Here is an 18,695-nt window from a genome sequence, read left to right as displayed (position 1 = left end):
AAGACTTAAAGTGTTTCAGCACTCCACCCTGTACTTCCTTCCGGACTTAAAGCGTCTCAGCACTCCATTCTATACTTCCAGATTTAAAGCGTCTCAGCACTCCATTCTATACTTCCAGATTTAAAGCGTCTCAGCACTCCATTCTATACTTCGAGATTTAAAGCGTCTCAGCACTCCATCCTGTACTTCCGGACTTAAAGCGTCCCAGCACTTCATTCTATACTTCCAGATTTAAAGCGTCTCAGCACTTCATTCTATACTTCCAGATTTAAAGCGTCTCAGCACTTCATTCTATACTTCCAGATTTAAAGCGTCTCAGCGCTGCATTCTATACTTCCAGATTTAAAGCGTCTCAGCACTCCATTCTATACTTCCAGATTTAATGCGTCTGTACGCTCCACTCTGTGCTTTCAGATTTAAAGCATCTGTACACTCCACTCTGTGCTTTCAGATTTAAAGCATCTGTACACTCCATTCTATACTTCCAGATTTAAAGACACAACAGCCAAACATTTTCAGCTATATAGGCAATTGCTCCTCCCACAGTTCTTTGACCGATATGGCTCAGCGCAGTTCCACTGTGAATGTATAAATGAGATAATGTTTCCTCTGAGGTCATTTAATAAATCTGTTCGCCTTTTAAGCATGGTTGTTACAATACAGAGTTTATAAGTCAATTTCCTTTACTAGAATAAATCCTTGTTTTTGCTACTATCAGATTTCGTTTCACTGCCTTCATTAAGTCTACCTGCTAATACCAGCAAGCATATAAAATATTTAATCAACTATGACTTGTTATGACCTTTATAAAATTCACTTTTAACCTTGAAATGTTCATTTTCTTCTTCACAATGATAACAGCAAGTATAAATACGTTTTTAGAAGATTGAGGATTTTCCCTCCATGCATATGGCCTATCTCATCCCGATCTACATTTCTGATGGGCCAAGGGAATCACTATGGTGTCTATTTGGTAAGCTGGTATTTTTAATACCAGTATGATGCTATATTTTGTATTAAAGACGTTCTACTAAGGATAATGCATATCACAAAGCTTTAAATCATCGATAAGTCCTATCATTTATGTTGAAAGCTATCAATTATTTACTAGCTCTTGTAAGTTTATGAGAATGTTGCATGAGATTTGGTATTTTAATATCCTCATTGAGATACACCTCCTACTATTAATTAATTTCCTGCCGCTCACACTGGAGCTTTTTTTTCAAAGAACTGTAAGCTATTCAGTAACAAATGAAATAGTTGAACACAGTCTTTACAAAACATTAATTCCGTTAGTTTCGAATAAAACAGAGGTTGGCAAAAATCACTGACGTGTGTGCCAGAACCTTTTTTCAGTTTCACCCAAACTTTTCCCTTAACTCCCTATCAAACTTCTGAAGAGTTTCACATATTGGACTCATATCTGGTACGAGAAGGAGAACAAGTAAAAGGCCAAATCAAGAGACATCATGGCAGCGTTGATATCAACCAGAAGTATCAACTGTACTTTGCAGATCATTACCAGGACATTCCACAGCTGGTGGTCTTCCACTGACTGCATCCTTATCTTCCCTCGTTCTAAAGACCTTCTCCTTACTAATTTGTTCACACTACAGCCAAATATTGGTGGGTCTTAACCACCTCGTTCAGAGTTGCGTAGCCTGAATTCTCATTATATGTCTTAGGATCTGATTCAGCTTGCTAGCCCATACCCATAAGCAGACCCACTGGTCAAGAAATTCATATACATAGCACTTATTGATCACAGTCTATTGTGTTTTTCATAATTATCTTAGGGCTATAAAGAGACCCATGAATGGAAGGTGATGTAACTGCCACTAGCACAGGTTACTTTATCTGTCATCCTTTGGTAATATGTAACTTGGTCAGTTCAGGGAAATCATTCACTTCTACTTGAAGACTCAAAGGTTTATCTGATAACTCTTCAAGTATCCACAAGTATGTCCTTCATGTGTTTGGGTAACGTAGACTTTACACAATCATGTCGACCTGATTTACATTCTTCATGCCAACATAAGAAGGTGAATCATGAGTATATCTCATTCCTATGCTGGTGTTGTCCTTGTAATGTTGAAAATAATCAAGGGCAATTTTAATTAGGTTAAACAACAGATGGCAGGGGAACTGGTCTATAATCAACCTTTGCACTTACAAACCTGATAAAATATATCTAAGAGCTTGATTTAAGTTTTAGTCTGCCCAGTAGAGCAAAGCTTGCAGCTAGCTTGGTCTTTGGGGTTTTATCAACTTCATATACCTCAGATATTCCATGGACTGTAGCAAAGACAACTTATAGTCGTCTTTAATAAATCCTGTCACCAAATTCGTTTTCAACTACATAAGGTGGCCTCAGCAGATGGTTGCAGGGAGTTGTTGACGACCACTGCAATACATCAATGAAAACTCCTACATTCTGTATATCATTCTCAAAGCTAATGAACTGGAATACTCATCAAATGTCATTTTAATTTCCCATGACTTACTTCGGTCAGTGGACAATTCTTAGCTAGATCAAGTCTGTCCACAACCCATGTTATTAACCCTAGGGTGCTATGACAAGAGATCTGGTTAGTAACCCACACGGCATCCTGAGACGACTGCCATGGTGTCATTTATTGCCCTTCCATGATAGTAATTTGATCTTAAGAATCTAGTGAGTTCGAAAATTTTCACAAAATTCTAAAGCCAGGAAGCCTTTTTGATCAACCTCTTCTGTGTGTTTGCTTAAAAGTTTCAGTAATTCAATAAGTCTACCAAACCAGTGCAGTTTGTTTATGTCACCCACAAACCTCGTGGCCGTTCCTGTCTCTTTCGACAGTACCACGTTTGAAAAGGTAAATGAAATTGAAGTTCAAGCATATGTTGTCCAGAAATTATTTTAATAAAATTGTTTACTTCTGCTTCAGAAAAAAAAAAGGTCCTTAAACTTTTTCAACAACGGCTAATCAAATTCCATTACACCAATGGAAATATTGTATTGCAAGATGAATGGAACATCATGCCAACGGTACATGAGCTGAAAAGGAGTTTCAACTCATTCAGAAATAAATGCTAATACAATTGTTTACATAATTTACGTACATCTTTTAAAGCGAAAAAAACTAATTCGAACAATTAATAGCAATGAATCAATTATCGAATGCGTGAATTCAGTCTTGTTATGCTCCACCATTATAGAAATATCGGCAGGCCCATGTTGAACTACAAGTAAAGCAATAAACGAAGAAAGCACACTATTAATTATGAAATTATGTTAGAAGAGCATATCACAGTAACATTAATATACAGTTTCGTAACTTACCACTTAAGGGCTCTGATAAACATAATCTTTCTTTGCCAGTTGAGCTTGATATATAGTCTCTAAATAAGCTGTTTAAGAGATTAATACACATCGTCCTGATCTGTTAGTCAATGTTAGTGTACAGCGTATAATCTGATATTTAAGGATATTAATGTACAGCATCCTGATCTTTTAACTAATGTTAGTGTACAGTGTCTAATCTGATGTTTAAGGATATTAATATACAGAATCCTGATCTGATAACTAATATTAGTGTACAGTGTATAATGTGATATTTATGGATATTAAAGTACAGCATCCTAATATGTTAACTAATGTTAGTTTACAGTGTCTAATTGATATTTAAGGATATTAATATACAGAATCCTGATCTGGTAACTAATGTTAGTGTACAGTGTATAATGTGATATTTATGGATATTAAAGTACAGCATCCTAATATGTTAACTAATGTTAGTTTACAGTGTCTAATTGATATTTAAGGATATTAATATACAGAATCCTGATCTGGTAACTAATGTTAGTGTACAGTGATTAATCTGCTGTTTAATATAGTACAATTCTGTACATTAGTACTTTTAAGTAGTATATTAAAATATTATCTACGAATATTAATTAGCAGAACAAATTAATAGCAGAGTATATTAATATTCTTAAATAGCAGATTAAAAACTCTACGCTAACACTAGTTAGCAGCTCAGGATGCTGGATATTAATTCCCAATTGATTTTGGTGTACAATTGCCTTGTCTACTATGTAAGGCTATTAATAAATATACAGAATCCTTCTCTGCTGGTTAATGTTAATATACAGTATCTTGAGCCACTGTTTAACGAATTAATACATATGAAAATAAAATAGTTATTTCTAAAATGAACTTGTTGTTATCTTTCGACCCTCTTATCGAGCAGAGTCCATAGAAGTTATCCCCCCACAAATACCTCATTAGCATAAAGAACGACTGAAATTATTCCAAAGCGCTTCTAATATTTCTTAACTGCATTAGCACTTAACATAAATAGAATTTTCTCGTTTCTTTTTTATTAAAGAGCGTCTGTATTGAGAATAACTCAACAGCGTTTAAAAATGTAAAAAAAAAAAAATGACATTCGAGATATTAGACATTGAACCTTTACACATTTGGAGGATTTATATTAATTCATATCAGGTTGTAAAACATAGGGTGTAGCAAAAGAAGTGATTATTATCCTTTAAGTGATACATTTTGCGTTTCATAGCACGTAGTAGACGCAGTTTTCTAACAGCCAATAGCTACGAAGGTTGTGTTATGACGTAGATAAACGCTTTTACAAAGGTCGGTAAATTCGGTTAGTATCTGTGATGGCAATTGACTGAGAGGAGCAACGATAATTCACGTTACCTTGTCTTTGCCATCGAAAGTTCGCTTGTAATTGAATCTGTTGGACGTGTTGGTTCAACTGCTTGTTGGTAATCCTAAATATGCCAAGTATAATTTTTCTGAACTGTTTTTTGGCTGCAGTGTTGCTCGTGGTTGTTTCGTCGGGACTCTCCGGTGCAAGGGCTGAAGCTTCGGGCGACCTAGAGCCCGTGAACGGTGGGGCCTTGTGTTCCGACGTGAGGCAAATATTAGCGAAAAAAGGTGTCTCCCGTCAGGTACCGGATAGGGAAATTAAAGGTAAATAAACATATAATTATTTTTTAATAATTTTCTTTCACTTTTGAAAGTCGCATAATTTATCATATCTGTCACCTCGTTAAGACTATGCAAAGGTGTTCACAACTGTTTTGAAACGTGCTTTATGTTATACTGTGATAATTCGTTTTCAACCTTGGATTAAATAACTTGCCTTCGTAACTTTGTTTTGATCGATTACACTTTACAATGTAAAAATAAACAAATGCCATAATTTTTCATTCTTATTTTGTGTGATGTGAAATTTTAATCGTTCTAATTGTAATCGCAATGAGAATACATTGTCTTCTTTCGCGCATTTCAAATTGAATGTTTTTGTGGTCTTCAGTTCAACTGTAATTTGTAAATTGAGCACTGCCTAATCTACGGGAATTAGAGTGATTGTGACAAATGCTGTTACTGACACGTGAAAACAATCTAAGAACAAAACGACAGTTTTTAAAATATTTTTCTCTTACTGAGAAACCAACAACATCTATTTAAAAATTGTTTGTAAAAAAAAATAAATAAAGAAAAATCACATGTTTTGAACTTATGACTGGCGATATCAACTAATGAAGGTTTCCCAAATTCAAGTAATGCCTGTTGGCAATGGAGTTAAAAGAGAAGCGTTTAATAATGCATTGCGTCCCGTATCACAGGGCGCATAGAGATAAATTGAAACAAGTTATTTAGCGTATAGTAACTACATCCCAATTTTAATTTGATCGGCCAATTTTGTACCCTACTAGATGGCAGTGATTTCAGTCTATGTCTTCCCCAGAATGTAATAATGGCAGTCTCTAATTTTTCAGCTTTCTTACCTGGTTTACCAAATAACTCAAATCTACGATGCTTCTTATTGCTATTAAGCAGTTTGTCCCCCGGTGGGACAGCAGTAAGTCAACGGACTTACAACGCTAAATTCCAGGGTTCGATTACTCGCGGTTGTTTTTACACTTACAGATAATCACTAAGTACAGATATATTTTCTTTGCCCTGTAATGATAACCTGAGATCATACGAGTGTAAACTAGACAACGTTCTAGAGAAATCTATATTGTAATAGAAATGTTTGTACGATTATTTTATATATATCCTTATAATAATGTTTCTGTCCAGCTGTATAGTGTTAATGGCAGACCTGGATTGTGTGTGATGTGTGACATACTTTTCTTATGTGTTCGTTTTGTAGGTGATCATCTGCAAATATGTCCGTCCAACAGATCATGTTGTACCCGAGAGATGGAGGAAAGCTACAAAATGGCTGCAAAAATGGACTTCCGACTCAGGCTTCAGGGTAGCGGCTCTTATTTAAAGATGCTAATCGCAACAAGCGCCAGCCATTTCTTAGGTTTGTTACGTGTGTTTTATCCAGTTGTGCTACAACAATAACAGTGCGTGATTGTTTGTTTCCTGCTCTTCTAACAACTTCAACAGTATATGTATTAATTCCTCTTAAACTGAGTTAAAGGCATTCATTGAGAAATTATTAATTTCCAAATAACTAAATATATGTGTGTATTAGTATGTTTTGTAAATGTGTTTTTAATAATGCGTGTAAAAGTATGTGTAAGAAAGTTATTCTAAGTTTCTTTGCTTCATATGTCAAAATACACAACAGTTATTAGGTAGGTTAGCTGTATTTATTGGGTTTCTGTAAGAAATTAATAAAATATATGCGAACTTCTCCGCATGCCCCAATAAGAAAACGTTCTAGACTAAACGAGTAGTTATCGTTGCCGTAACTTAGTTTTTACTGAAAGTCCACGATGATTTATTGCAATGTTTTATTAATTATTAGACAGGGGGAAGTCCGGTTATCAGCTACTGCATTTTAAACATTGCCAGTAGAATGATAAAATCGTAAAATGCCCATGGCTCGACGGCTTTTTATCATATTATTTCCTCACGTCACGCTCTTCAGAAATGCATCTTTATCTTATGGAAGCGTCCTGGTTGCTTCTACAAAACTTTCTTATTCAGTTTAACTCGTTAAAAGTTTATTTGTCTGCTCGTCACTTGCTTCATGCGGTCTGCTGCGCATGTTCAATACACAATCGATGGCTGAAACCTGTCTACGCCAATTGAAGCTATGGTGTCGTCTTACACGAAGCACGCGTGGTAAGTGTGTGTGTTTTTGACGCGAGACGCACCAGAGTCGGTGGCGCTTCGCTGTGTTTATATTTGTAGGTATCTACTTGTTGATTACTAAAATGTGAACAGATCGGCATTTCTCACCTTGCTGTTTTCCTATTGGTTTAAATTGTACAGAATTCAAGTTAGAAGAGGAGCAGAAATGCGCGCTAATTATGATGCTGTAATAAACGTTAATGTACAATAAGTGCACACACACACACACATTTAACATTTGGTTTATTATACGCTGTAGAAATGAAAAATACTGCGTTTCGTAACCTAAGCCTAAACCAGCCAAACAGGCGTTTGACAGCTTGTACGCGGGAACTGGAAGCATGTGAGGATGTGGAGCGGCAGCTGTGTTCACTAACAAAATATTGCCATGCAAGCGACGTTTTCACGAAATGGTCATGTTTTTGTTAAAGTTCACTGACAAAGTTGATATACAACTCTTGCACTTGCAGCATATCCCCCCTCAGGCTGGACGTCCCGGATCCCGTGTTGATGTTTCGACCAAGCCCATTCTTTACTGGCCACTATGTAGAGGCAACAAGTTCATTCGTACCTGCGATTTAATTGTATTTGTCCAGGTCGATAGCACTTGGCAACAAAGATATCTTGTCGTTTTGTGTTTCACATAGCCGTAAAAATATCGAATCTTCTCATTTAGTGAGTTCGGAGATCAAACTAACAAACGATGACAATGGTTAATGGGTAGATTATTATTTCATGTTATGAATATACAAGAAGTTAGAGCTTTATTTGGTGGCTGGTATTCATGTATTTTATCCACTGCACATCACACCTTACAAACGGATATTTCACAAACAACGTACATTGATAAAAGAGGTCTTTTTTGTACTGTAACATTTACACATATAATTTCAGAAATACTATCCATTCACCCAACATACACGGTTGTAAATATCTTGAGAAGTTGACTTTGTACATTTGTGTTTGTGTGTATTTATCGATCTATATAAACATACATTTATTTAGAGAGGGGAGAGATTTTACTACTAGTGATTGCAAACGTTTAATACAGAGCATGATACAGTTGTAGATGTTTAATATTGACGAACAGAACATGATACAGTTGTAGATGTTTAATATTGACGAACAGAACATGATACAGTTGTAGATGTTTAATATTGACGAACAGAACATGATACAGTTGTAGATGTTTAATATTGACGAACAGAACATGATACAGTTGTAGATGTTTAATATTGACGAACAGAACATGATACAGTTGTAGATGTTTAATATTGACGAACAGAACATGATACAGTTGTAGATGCTTAATATTGACGAACGGAACATGATACAGCTGTAGATGCTTAATATTGACGAACGGAACATGATACAGCTGTAGATGCTTAATATTGACGAACAGAACATGATACAGCTGTAGATGTTTAATATTGACGAACAGAACATGATAGAGCTGTAGATGCTTAATATTGACGAACAGAACATGATAGAGCTGTAGATGCTTAATATTGACGAACAGAACATGATAGAGCTGTAGATGCTTAATATTGACGAATAGAACATGATAGAGCTGTAGATGTTTAATATTGACAAACAGAACATGATAGAGCTGTAGATGTTTAATATTGACGAACCGAACATGATACAGCTGTAGACGTTTATTATTGACGAACAGAGCACAACTCAATAAGTTTTATGTTAGTAAATAGTTTCAGTATCGACTACTCTTCAGTCAGAAAGTTTTGAATTATTTTATTTTGAGAATATGCTTTAGAGAGAAGAAAAATGTTTACCAGAATGAACATAAAAGCTGAACTAAACGCGTTCGACATGGTCTTATTTCGACCAGTATGTAAAAATGCAACTTGATAACATCGAGTTTGACGGTAACTGTTACACTATTCACGAACTATTAAGAGGGTTTAAAAATTAATAAGCTGAATTTCAAAACACCGAAAACAGTATTGTGAAAGATAACAAATATAAATATACAGTATCTGACCTATATAAAAGCAAGTGTGTGTCACGTCACGCTTGATTTCTCGAAATAAAGCTAAAATTAAAGCTAAAATGCATTTATCCAGATAGAATAGTTCGATCACTTTCTGTGCATTACGATTTTAGTGTCGGGGGTGCAAGGGTGCCGTGAAACCTTATAAGTGTAGTGAGTGTTGGCATAATAAGCCTAAAGTAAAAGTGTTGTGTAGGATCAACCAGCCTAAAGCCAAGTGCATCAAATTTATCATGAAAGCAAAACTATCGACTCAATTTTAACAGACCCTCACGAGCCAGTGGGGGACATCTTTGTTGAAAAAACCTAACAGACTACCCAATCCGGTTTTTCTAAATTTGAACTGAAATTTTTTGGACATGTTTTGGTTTAAAAAAGGCATTTCCTGCACTTTTTTAGTGTTGGGGCTGCAAAAAGTGATTAGAAGTTGTAAGGTGATGTATACTGAATTTACTCCCAGTGGGTAGACCTTAGTACTAGCTAGTATAGAGACTTGAGGATTCTGTATTTCACTTAGAAATTTATCAATTAACAAAGAAAAACTTGTCTCGAAAAGATACGTCCAAAACTACTCTCTTTGGGAGTTTCCGGAATGAACTTACTTTTAATATTCATCACGTTGTAGTGTAAAGACACCCCTTGGCTCTTGAGGGACGTGTTAAACTTAAATCGTTTCTGAATTAAGCTACTTTCTGTTATATCATCGTTTTAATATAAACAACTTTTTAATCAACGGATACTCTAAATTAAGAAAGCAACAAATATTTTTCCAATTTTGTTGTTTATACATTTTACTTTATACTTTCAGTACGTAGACTAACAACAATATTAGGCTATATGACATAAAAAACCATTATTGGAACGCAGTGTCAACAAAACCCACTGGCTTTTCTGTATATTAGAAATTGTTAATCTAGCTGATTATTAACAGTAATTATTATATGAATACGTCACGAATTTATTTCATGAATAATCTTAATTTTGATTGGCTCACAATAGAATTGACCGACGTTTGACTGCCTCGACTGCACTTTTCTGACTCGTTGTTGGTTAAGCTTGATTTAAAAAATTATATATTTCAGTTAGCTATGAAATTTGAGATTAGGGTATAGTATGGGGTGGGTAGTACTTGTCCCGTCATTTTTTAACGAAGTATAATCTAATTGGAAATAATTATGGAAATAGTGAATAAAATTAGTATAAAATGCAAATATTATGCGATTTCGCCCCCCCCCTCTATCTTATAAAAAATGAACAGCGCCAAATTATTGTCACATGTTGATAGTTTAAACTGATTAGCTGTATCTAATCAACCAGCTAGTGCCACGCCCATGATGCTTAAAAGTATTGTTCCTAACAGTAATGTGTCAGTGCACTAATGGATCTAACGACATAATTGTCACGTGATAAACATATAGAAACCAAAGTTTTGTTTGGCAAAGGTTACTCCATGTAACAGATAGCAGCGAAACTTCATGTTTCAGTAAGAAGTGTATGAAAATTTTGAAGAGTGTACATAAGACTAATACCCTTGATAATAGAAGCAGTCTAATTCTTTCAAAAATTATGTCAAATAACCCAGAATGTGCTTTTCATGTGATACCCCACATTTGGTTAGGAATCTTGCGATCAGAGGTGTGAATATCTCCTTCAGCACAGTAAGATAAACACCAGCTCGAAGTGACCACAATAGATGTGTAGCTTGTCAAAAAATACTGCTCAGGAGAGAGAACCAAAACAAGAAACCGAAACTGGGCAATGGGAGAAACAAAGTTTGAGGGGGGCACTCTACAGATGAATTCATATTAAAATTGTTTGGCAGCAATCTGCTTTTTTTTCAAATCCAGAGAAAAGAATGGCAACATGATTTACCTAAACCTACAATGAAGCATACTTGGAGACCAACACAAGAGTGAATTCCATCTCAGCCTGTGGTATTGGAGATCTACATAAAATTGATGGCACCCTGACAGCTGACAGGTAGCTCAAGAACAAGAACTGTTGGGGAGGGATTCTTTTTTTGTATTTTTTCTAGTAAGACAGTGATCCCAAGCATTCAGCTAATGTGGGGAAACGATACTTGGAAGATATAAGAAGCACTGGAAACTACTGCTTGGCTTGTACAAAATCCCAATATTAATATTATTACACACATTTTGTGACTCATAGATGCGTATCATCTGTAGGTTTCCCCAATTTCGTGTAATACTGTAAATATGTGTAATGTGCGTAGATGATTCAGATTTCTTGTACGAAAGTAATACTTGTTTGTTTTATCGTTACGTACTGAAATTGATGAAGATGGTTTCAACTCCTTATAGAACTTCGAAACTTAAGCTATTTTATATAACATATGAGATGCAGCCCCGCCGTATTTACTAATATTTTGTTTCGAAAGCACTTTTATGTTGATATGCATTTTGTTTTAACAAACGAAACCTAAAAGTGTTTTACGTCCTTATAAGGTGCTTGGTAAGCTTGTGAGCTTTATTGTGCATTGATGGAAATGATGAAATGAAAAGTTAAAAGACGAAAATGGTTATAATATAAAACCATTCATGGTCACCATGAAATTTTGGCTTACAGTAGGTGAAAATGTAGCATTTCCTGTGGAATGTGTGTTTTATATTGGGCTCGTATAATTGTTATTATTTAATTTTATATGAAATTAATGTGAAATATTAAATAATAATTTCTTTGCGCTTTAAAAGATACAAATTTTACAGTATGAACTTTTTGTTTGTTATAAAGCTGTATTTTTTGTTTAAAGTTTCCCACACGAATGCATCTGCGATCAGCACTTACTTCTTATGATCGTTCTGTGGGATAAGCAAGCTTTATTCGCGTAACTAGAGAATAGTCCGCGGGTTCGTACAACTTGTTCAAAATGTGACATGTGAATAAAAACTAGTCTCTCCTGTCAATTGAGTAGGAGGGTGACGTGGCATTTTAACACCCGTCAGTAATGTACTGGAAGTAAATCACAACTGAAAAGAATTCTAAACAAATCAAACTTGTGAAACGCAAGTCCCGATTCTAAACATAAATTAATCTGGCAATAACGTCTATATATTGGCTTTTAATTAATTTTATTAACATTGTTTCTAATTAAACGTTGGTATGTTTACCGACAACTCGTAATGCAACGACATTTATGTATTGGCTTTCAACGCATTGTCTTCACATTGTTTCTAATTAAACGTTGGTATGTTTACCGACAACTCGTAATGCAACGACATCTATGTATTGGCTTTCAACACGTTATCTTCACATTGTTTCTGATTAAACGTTGAATATATATTGACTTTCAACATTCACGTTTCCTGAACTAAACATTATTAAAGTGTTTTCCGATGTTTATGATAGCTATATATTTCTGCAGTTCTTTCAATGAAAACCTATTTGCTTACAAAATAGCATAAATTTTGCCTTATCGTTTAAAAACAACACCGTGGTGTTAGCGTTTGTAAAATTATTTTTAGAGAAAAATAAAACTTACGGTAGAGTAGTACATCGCAAGAACTCGGTGTTAAATGGCGCATGCGCAATTTTTAAACGCATATGCGCAGTTTGTGCTCATTAAGAATAATTCAAATAGTTTAACCACCACTTTTGAATATAACATAATATAGTTTGTACTACACCTAAAAATGGAAGTGCGTTTAAACACGAGGAAATTTTGATACACGTGAAGTTTATTCTTTGCACTCAAATGCATTACATTGTGCGCTCACTTTTCTTGTGTTTTCATATTACTGCGTTTTACATTAACTTGCACAAGAATACGTTTATCTGTAGAAATTTTAAGATTTACATCGTACTATTAGCTGACTGAAACATCTTCACTGTTAATATTCACCAGTTCAAATACCGCCCGATACCAGTTTTCACTTCTTAGTGGTTAGAACCCTCGACTCGCAACCTAAGGGTCGTGGGTTCGAATTCCCGTCCCACCAAACATGTTCGCCCTTTCAGCCATGGAGGCGTTTATAATTTGACGGTCAGTCCCACTATTTGTTGGTAAAGCGTAGCCCAAGACTTGGCGGTGGGTGGTGATGACTAGCTGCCATCCATCTAGTCTTACACTGCTAAATTAGGAACAGTTAGCGCAGATAGACCTCGTGTAGCTTTACGCGAAATTCCAAACAAACCCAAACTAAACCATTTTTTCGAAAACGAGACGCACGTTTATCACATAAGTACTTAAGCTCAATTTGTCTCTGTTTTTGACTTTTTATTACGTTTAAGATTTTTTTAATATCTTGCTGATGAGGTAGTAAAGTAACTTAGAAAATATGTTTCAAGCTATTGCGGGATGATCATTGATGTAAAATTACATTTAGTCAAACAATCTTAAGATCAATTTCCGTTCTTATCAGGAAGAATGCCAAGTGTCGGTTTTAAATAATGAAGTTAGTTTAACTTCGACTGTATTTTGGTAGAACACATGGAAATCCGGTCTCACTTTCTAAAGGTTCTATTAAGCCATTAGTCCGGTTTAGAAAAACAAAAAAAATTCTTAGGGTGAAAACCTTGTATACCGATGTTTTAGATTTGCGACGGATTTTAATGGTGTCAATTCAAAATAACGAGGAGTGAAGGGTGCTCGAATAGACGAACGTGGAGGCCCTCCCCTTTTTTTTGTTGACGTGAATTACACTTTGTCCAGAATTCATTGAAATTTTGTACCGACATTAAAACTTTGAAATAAACGGTTTTGAATTTTAAACAAAAACGTCTCCATAATGTAGTAATAAAACAATGTATTCCGATCGATAACTATAGTTGCACCAATCCCATTGTTTAACATATTTCTGTGCAGTCTTGTTCTTGAAAAAGTATGAATTAACTGGTATATCTTTCGAATGTGAATATTTTTGTATCATTTCCAAATCCTTCAACTATTCCACATACCGAAACAACACCTAAAACTTGGATGAAGAGTGGCGTGGATTCAATTGTTCACAACACTTTCAGTTGGGTTGAAGTCTGTTCTTGTCGGTAAAAGTTCACCTTGCGAGAATTGTCTTCTAGTTCTGATATATATTTATATTATTTGAAATATGATTGTTTCGTACAATTGTTGGGCGGAGAAGCTGTCATACAGTGAAAACCAAGCAAACTACAGAATCCTAGTTGTGTACCTGTTAGCATATGGAATTCTAAATGTTTTGAATATCGAGTTAAAAAACAATTACCCATTATTGACTCTTTTATGTTGGGAACTACTGCCGATAACTGCTAACAAGATAAATAAAACGTTCTTGAACAATGATTTTACACTATTTATCAATGTGTAAAAAACACAGCGAATATAAATGTATTTAATATGCCTGTTCTGTCGTTCTAATTATAGATAGTAACAATTTACATTTTGGCTTAAACCTAGCACGTTGAGAGATACGGAAGTGCACATTGAATGTGTATTTTTTATGCCTCAAAAGCGAGTGCACACGTTGATTGTACATTGCTGTAAAATTGAAAGTTTGCATTATGAATCACACATGTAAATACTTTAATACGAGAAGTCGATTGTTGTATAACTTTACCTATTTAGGGGAATAAGAATTCGGAAGTTTCCACTGTTTTAGGCTGAGTAAAACTATGATTAAAATAGATTAAAAAACCTATTCGAATACCTTGTGTGTGGGGGGAATACCTCTCGGTCTGTAATTCGGCATTTGAAATGAATTTTTAAAGTTTATTTGTTAAAAATTAGGTTTTCCCATATAAATGTTATTTTCGAACGACATAGGAACTCCACCAACATTACTTTTGCGAGTTTCAGTTTTTAAAGGTAAAACTGTGCTGTGGATCAGGGAATATAAGTTGCGATCCGTCAGTTACTTGCAAAAATTTAAATTTAATTGCGTAATGAAACCTTTTACATTTGTTTAAGATTTTATAGCATTGCTGTACTTGCATTTCCGTCACGTTTAAAACGCTAAAATCACTCTATAATGCTTAGTTTTATTCGTGATTTAATGTTAGGCGTACTCTCGTGGCATTTTGTTATTGCACGAGAAGTTTAATACAAGCTAATAAGTTGTTTCGCAACGTTAATGATCACATTTCGCATAGGATAGGTTTAGCCATGACTTTTTCGGAAAAAGCTAGTAATTACGAAACAACATTTTTATTTTCTTTATCATCTATATAATTAAAAGAGTAACTTCATTAAACTGTGCCAAAATTAAATTAGAAGTAGGGAAGTACGGATGACGTCACTATATGTGTAAAGAAAGGGTGGGTGTAGATAGTACTATGCATTGCAAAGGGAAAGGTATTTGGGGAATGGATCTGTCATCTTTCACAACATCATCTCAGACGGCGGTGTTTATGTGTTAAAGTTTTGCGTGTGAATTTCTTCATTTGTTTGTGGACACTTAGAGTACTGGCATCATCACCCTGTAGAGTTTTCACCCCCCCCCATATCCAGGTTTTGAAAGCGTCGCTAGTTCTAGTGTCTCTTACTAGATAAGTTGATCAGTTTGTCATTTTGGATAAGACGATTAGGCTGAAAGTGTTTTTAAGTACTAGAAATGTTTGGAGGGTACGGGTTGTGGAATAGATTTAACCTAGCAGTCATTGAGATTCCCCGCATGGCCATCAGATTCGTTCAAAACTCTATGTATCTAACCTCTCACGTGAGTAGTCTAGGCAGGTCAATTACTATATTAATTCCTTATAGTGTGTAAACTTTGTGCATTCAAATACAAAACATCATCACAACAAAATGTTTCGTACACGAAGCACGAGTTTTTCTCCTAGTCTAGAAATTATGAGTGAAAGAAATTAATAGTATGTCAACACACTATACCTACTATATCCACTGCCGACGAGGCTTTTCGCTCAATACCAAGACTCGTTGGTTCGGCTGAGATACAGCAGACATAGTAGTGGTAGAGACGCTGTTTATGATAATCTGTTCATTAAATGAATTTAAACACGTGTTATTGAAGGTTTTCTATTCGTGAAATAAGTTGAGAAAATAAAGTATTGGTTTGAATTTGGTTTGTGATGTCGCTGTTATAAATTAGTGTTAGACTACCCTTCTATGCACGAATAAGTCAGCAATCTATTTATTCCTTTTCCGGAAATGTCCATTAGTTAATCGAAGAAGGATGACCTGTTTTCCTGTCAGCTCAATTTTTTATCTAATGTAATGCTTATCCTATTACACGTTCATCTGATGATGAATTATAATTTCCTCTGTTGATCATTAGCGACGTTTTTAACATGTTCCAATCAGACCAGCAAGCCAGAGACTGTATTAAACAACTAGAATAAAATACTCTGTACGTGTTTTCTAGATTTTTCTGTATAACTAATAAATTAGAAAAAAAAAATATGAGAGTGTAAAATAAATCCGCGTTAAAACTAATAAAGAATTTGGGTACCATTCCTGGAAACTTTTCACCACTCCTGTAGTTGCCAAGTTATGAACCGTTTTCCTTATGTCTGTTTTTATGTTCTGTAAATTTTCCCGTTTTGTCTTAAAAACAGAATATTAACACACAGATCATAAGTACACATTGGTAGTAAGCACTATATATAAGAGAACAACACTGTTTAAAAAAAATGGTCGAAATGAAATGTTTAGATTTTTAAGTTGTGGTAAAAACATTTCATTCTCTACATTGAAGAGACCTGAAACGATAATATATTGAAAATGCTTAGAGATCTTACCGAAACCAGTATAACTTATAAGCTACATGTTTCAACGAGATTCATCCTTAATGCTATGCAATTTATCCAGTTAAAACAATTCATTGACAAATATCTTAAAAATCTGATTTAAGCCCATTGGAGTTTAAGACATTACAAGTATTAGATCGTCAAGAAATTAATGCCGCATTTTTTTTAGATGTAAAAACCCCGAATAACTTGTAAATCAAAACAAAACATTTATTAAATGAAATAATTAATCTCCATTCTTATCGATGAGCTTTTCCATATTACAATCACGTTGTTAATGCCCTAATTAAAGAAATCACTTGGCTTTGAAAGAAAAAAAAACAACATGTCGATGTCCTCTTTAACACCTTCCACATTTGCATACGTTTTCCCATTAAGATTGTGTTTCAGCGAACGAAAAAGATGGTAATTTGATGGTGCCATACCTGTAGAATATGGTGGATGGGCGAGACCTTCTCAACCCAAATCCATAATCTTGTGTTGCGTCAAATGTGCTACATTTGGACGTGCATTGTCGTGGAGAAGAACACCTCCTCGATTGACGAGTGAAGGGCGTTTCTGATGAAGGGCTTGATTTAAACGTTCCAGTTACTGACTATAGATCTCTGCATTGACAGTTCGCTGAGGATTTAGGAGTTCGAAATGAATTACCCCTTTCATGTCCCACCAAATGCAAAGTATCACTTTCTGCGGATGGAGTCCAGGTTTTGGAAGTCGTTTTTGTCTAGGACTGAGCCATTGTTTTTGGCGTTTAATATTCGCATAGAGAATCAATTTTTCATCACTGATAATAATTCTCTCCAAAAATGGTTCACGCGCATTACGCGCCAAAAGAGACGAAGCAACGTTCACACGTTTGAGTAATAACTGTTAGAATGTGAATCGCGTATATCATTCGTAAAGGAAAACTGATTTTTTTTACCAACTTTATAATTTGTGTCACATTCCACCCATGAAGAAACCTTTATTTTCGCGAATGTCCAGGTTTTCATGTTTCTTTAACTAGATATCATTCTTATTCGTTGTCGGGGATATTGATTATTTTTCTAAATTTGTATTCTGTGTCATCCCCCCCCCAGTGGCACAGCGGCATGTCTGCAGACTTACAACGCTAGAAACCGGGTTTCGATACCTGTAGTTGGCAGTGACAGATAGCCCATTGTGTAGCTTTCTGCTTAGCTTCAAACAAACAAACAAATTTCTGTGTCGTAATCTACCACGAAGAAGCACTCAGATTATCATATTTCATTAATCCTATTTGAGCTTGTGATTCTACGTATGTTTTAAATATTGTGAATGATTAAACGCTCAGCGTTTTAGACAGAATTTGTTTTGTTCTGTTTAATGATTTATGTTCAGGAACAACTTTAACATACACGGCAGAACAGTGCATCTGGTAAAAGTTATAATAGTTTAAATACGTGATTATGCAAATAAAGGGCTAAACAGTAAATGTTGTGCAAACAGCATTTTACCTACATCTCATGTAAACCTCACAATTTCTGGCCCATGGTGGCTCGGCGGTAAGTCTGAGGGCTTATAACACAAAAAATCGGGTTTCGATACCCGTGGTGGACACAGCACATACAGCCCATTGTGTAGCATTGCGCTCAACAACAAACAAACGGCACAATCTAAATAATATGTATTGTGATTTTCTAGTGTATCGATTTAAAGTATCGAGCTTTTGTACTGACTTATTTTCAGCAAAATATATCTTATTTCACATTGTCTTAGTGTATATACACACACATACATACATACATACATATATATGTATACACACACACACATATACATACACACATATATATGTACACACACACACACACACATACATACATACATACATACATACATACATACATACATACATAC

The 18,695-nt window shown here is 35.0% G+C and overlaps 1 protein-coding gene across 1 annotated transcript in view; it reads left to right on the top strand.

Moving 5' to 3' along the window:
- The first annotated feature begins 4,673 nt into the window (after positions 1-4,673).
- The window catches only part of LOC106476138 (glypican-5-like), a 71,794-nt gene continuing 57,772 nt past the window's right edge, over positions 4,674-18,695 (top strand). Inside the window, exons 1-2 of the mRNA XM_013936809.2 lie at positions 4,674-4,978; positions 6,171-6,329. Coding sequence (XP_013792263.2) covers positions 4,783-4,978; positions 6,171-6,329 — 355 coding nt within the window. The 5' untranslated portion in view covers positions 4,674-4,782. The remainder of the gene's footprint in view (positions 4,979-6,170; positions 6,330-18,695) is intronic.

Source organism: Limulus polyphemus, unplaced genomic scaffold, assembly GCF_000517525.1.
Source record: "Limulus polyphemus unplaced genomic scaffold, Limulus_polyphemus-2.1.2 Scaffold152, whole genome shotgun sequence".
NCBI classification, from domain to species: Eukaryota; Metazoa; Arthropoda; class Merostomata; order Xiphosura; family Limulidae; genus Limulus; species Limulus polyphemus.
Note: the sequence above shows the minus strand (reverse complement) of the source record. Positions and strands in the feature narration are given on the sequence as shown.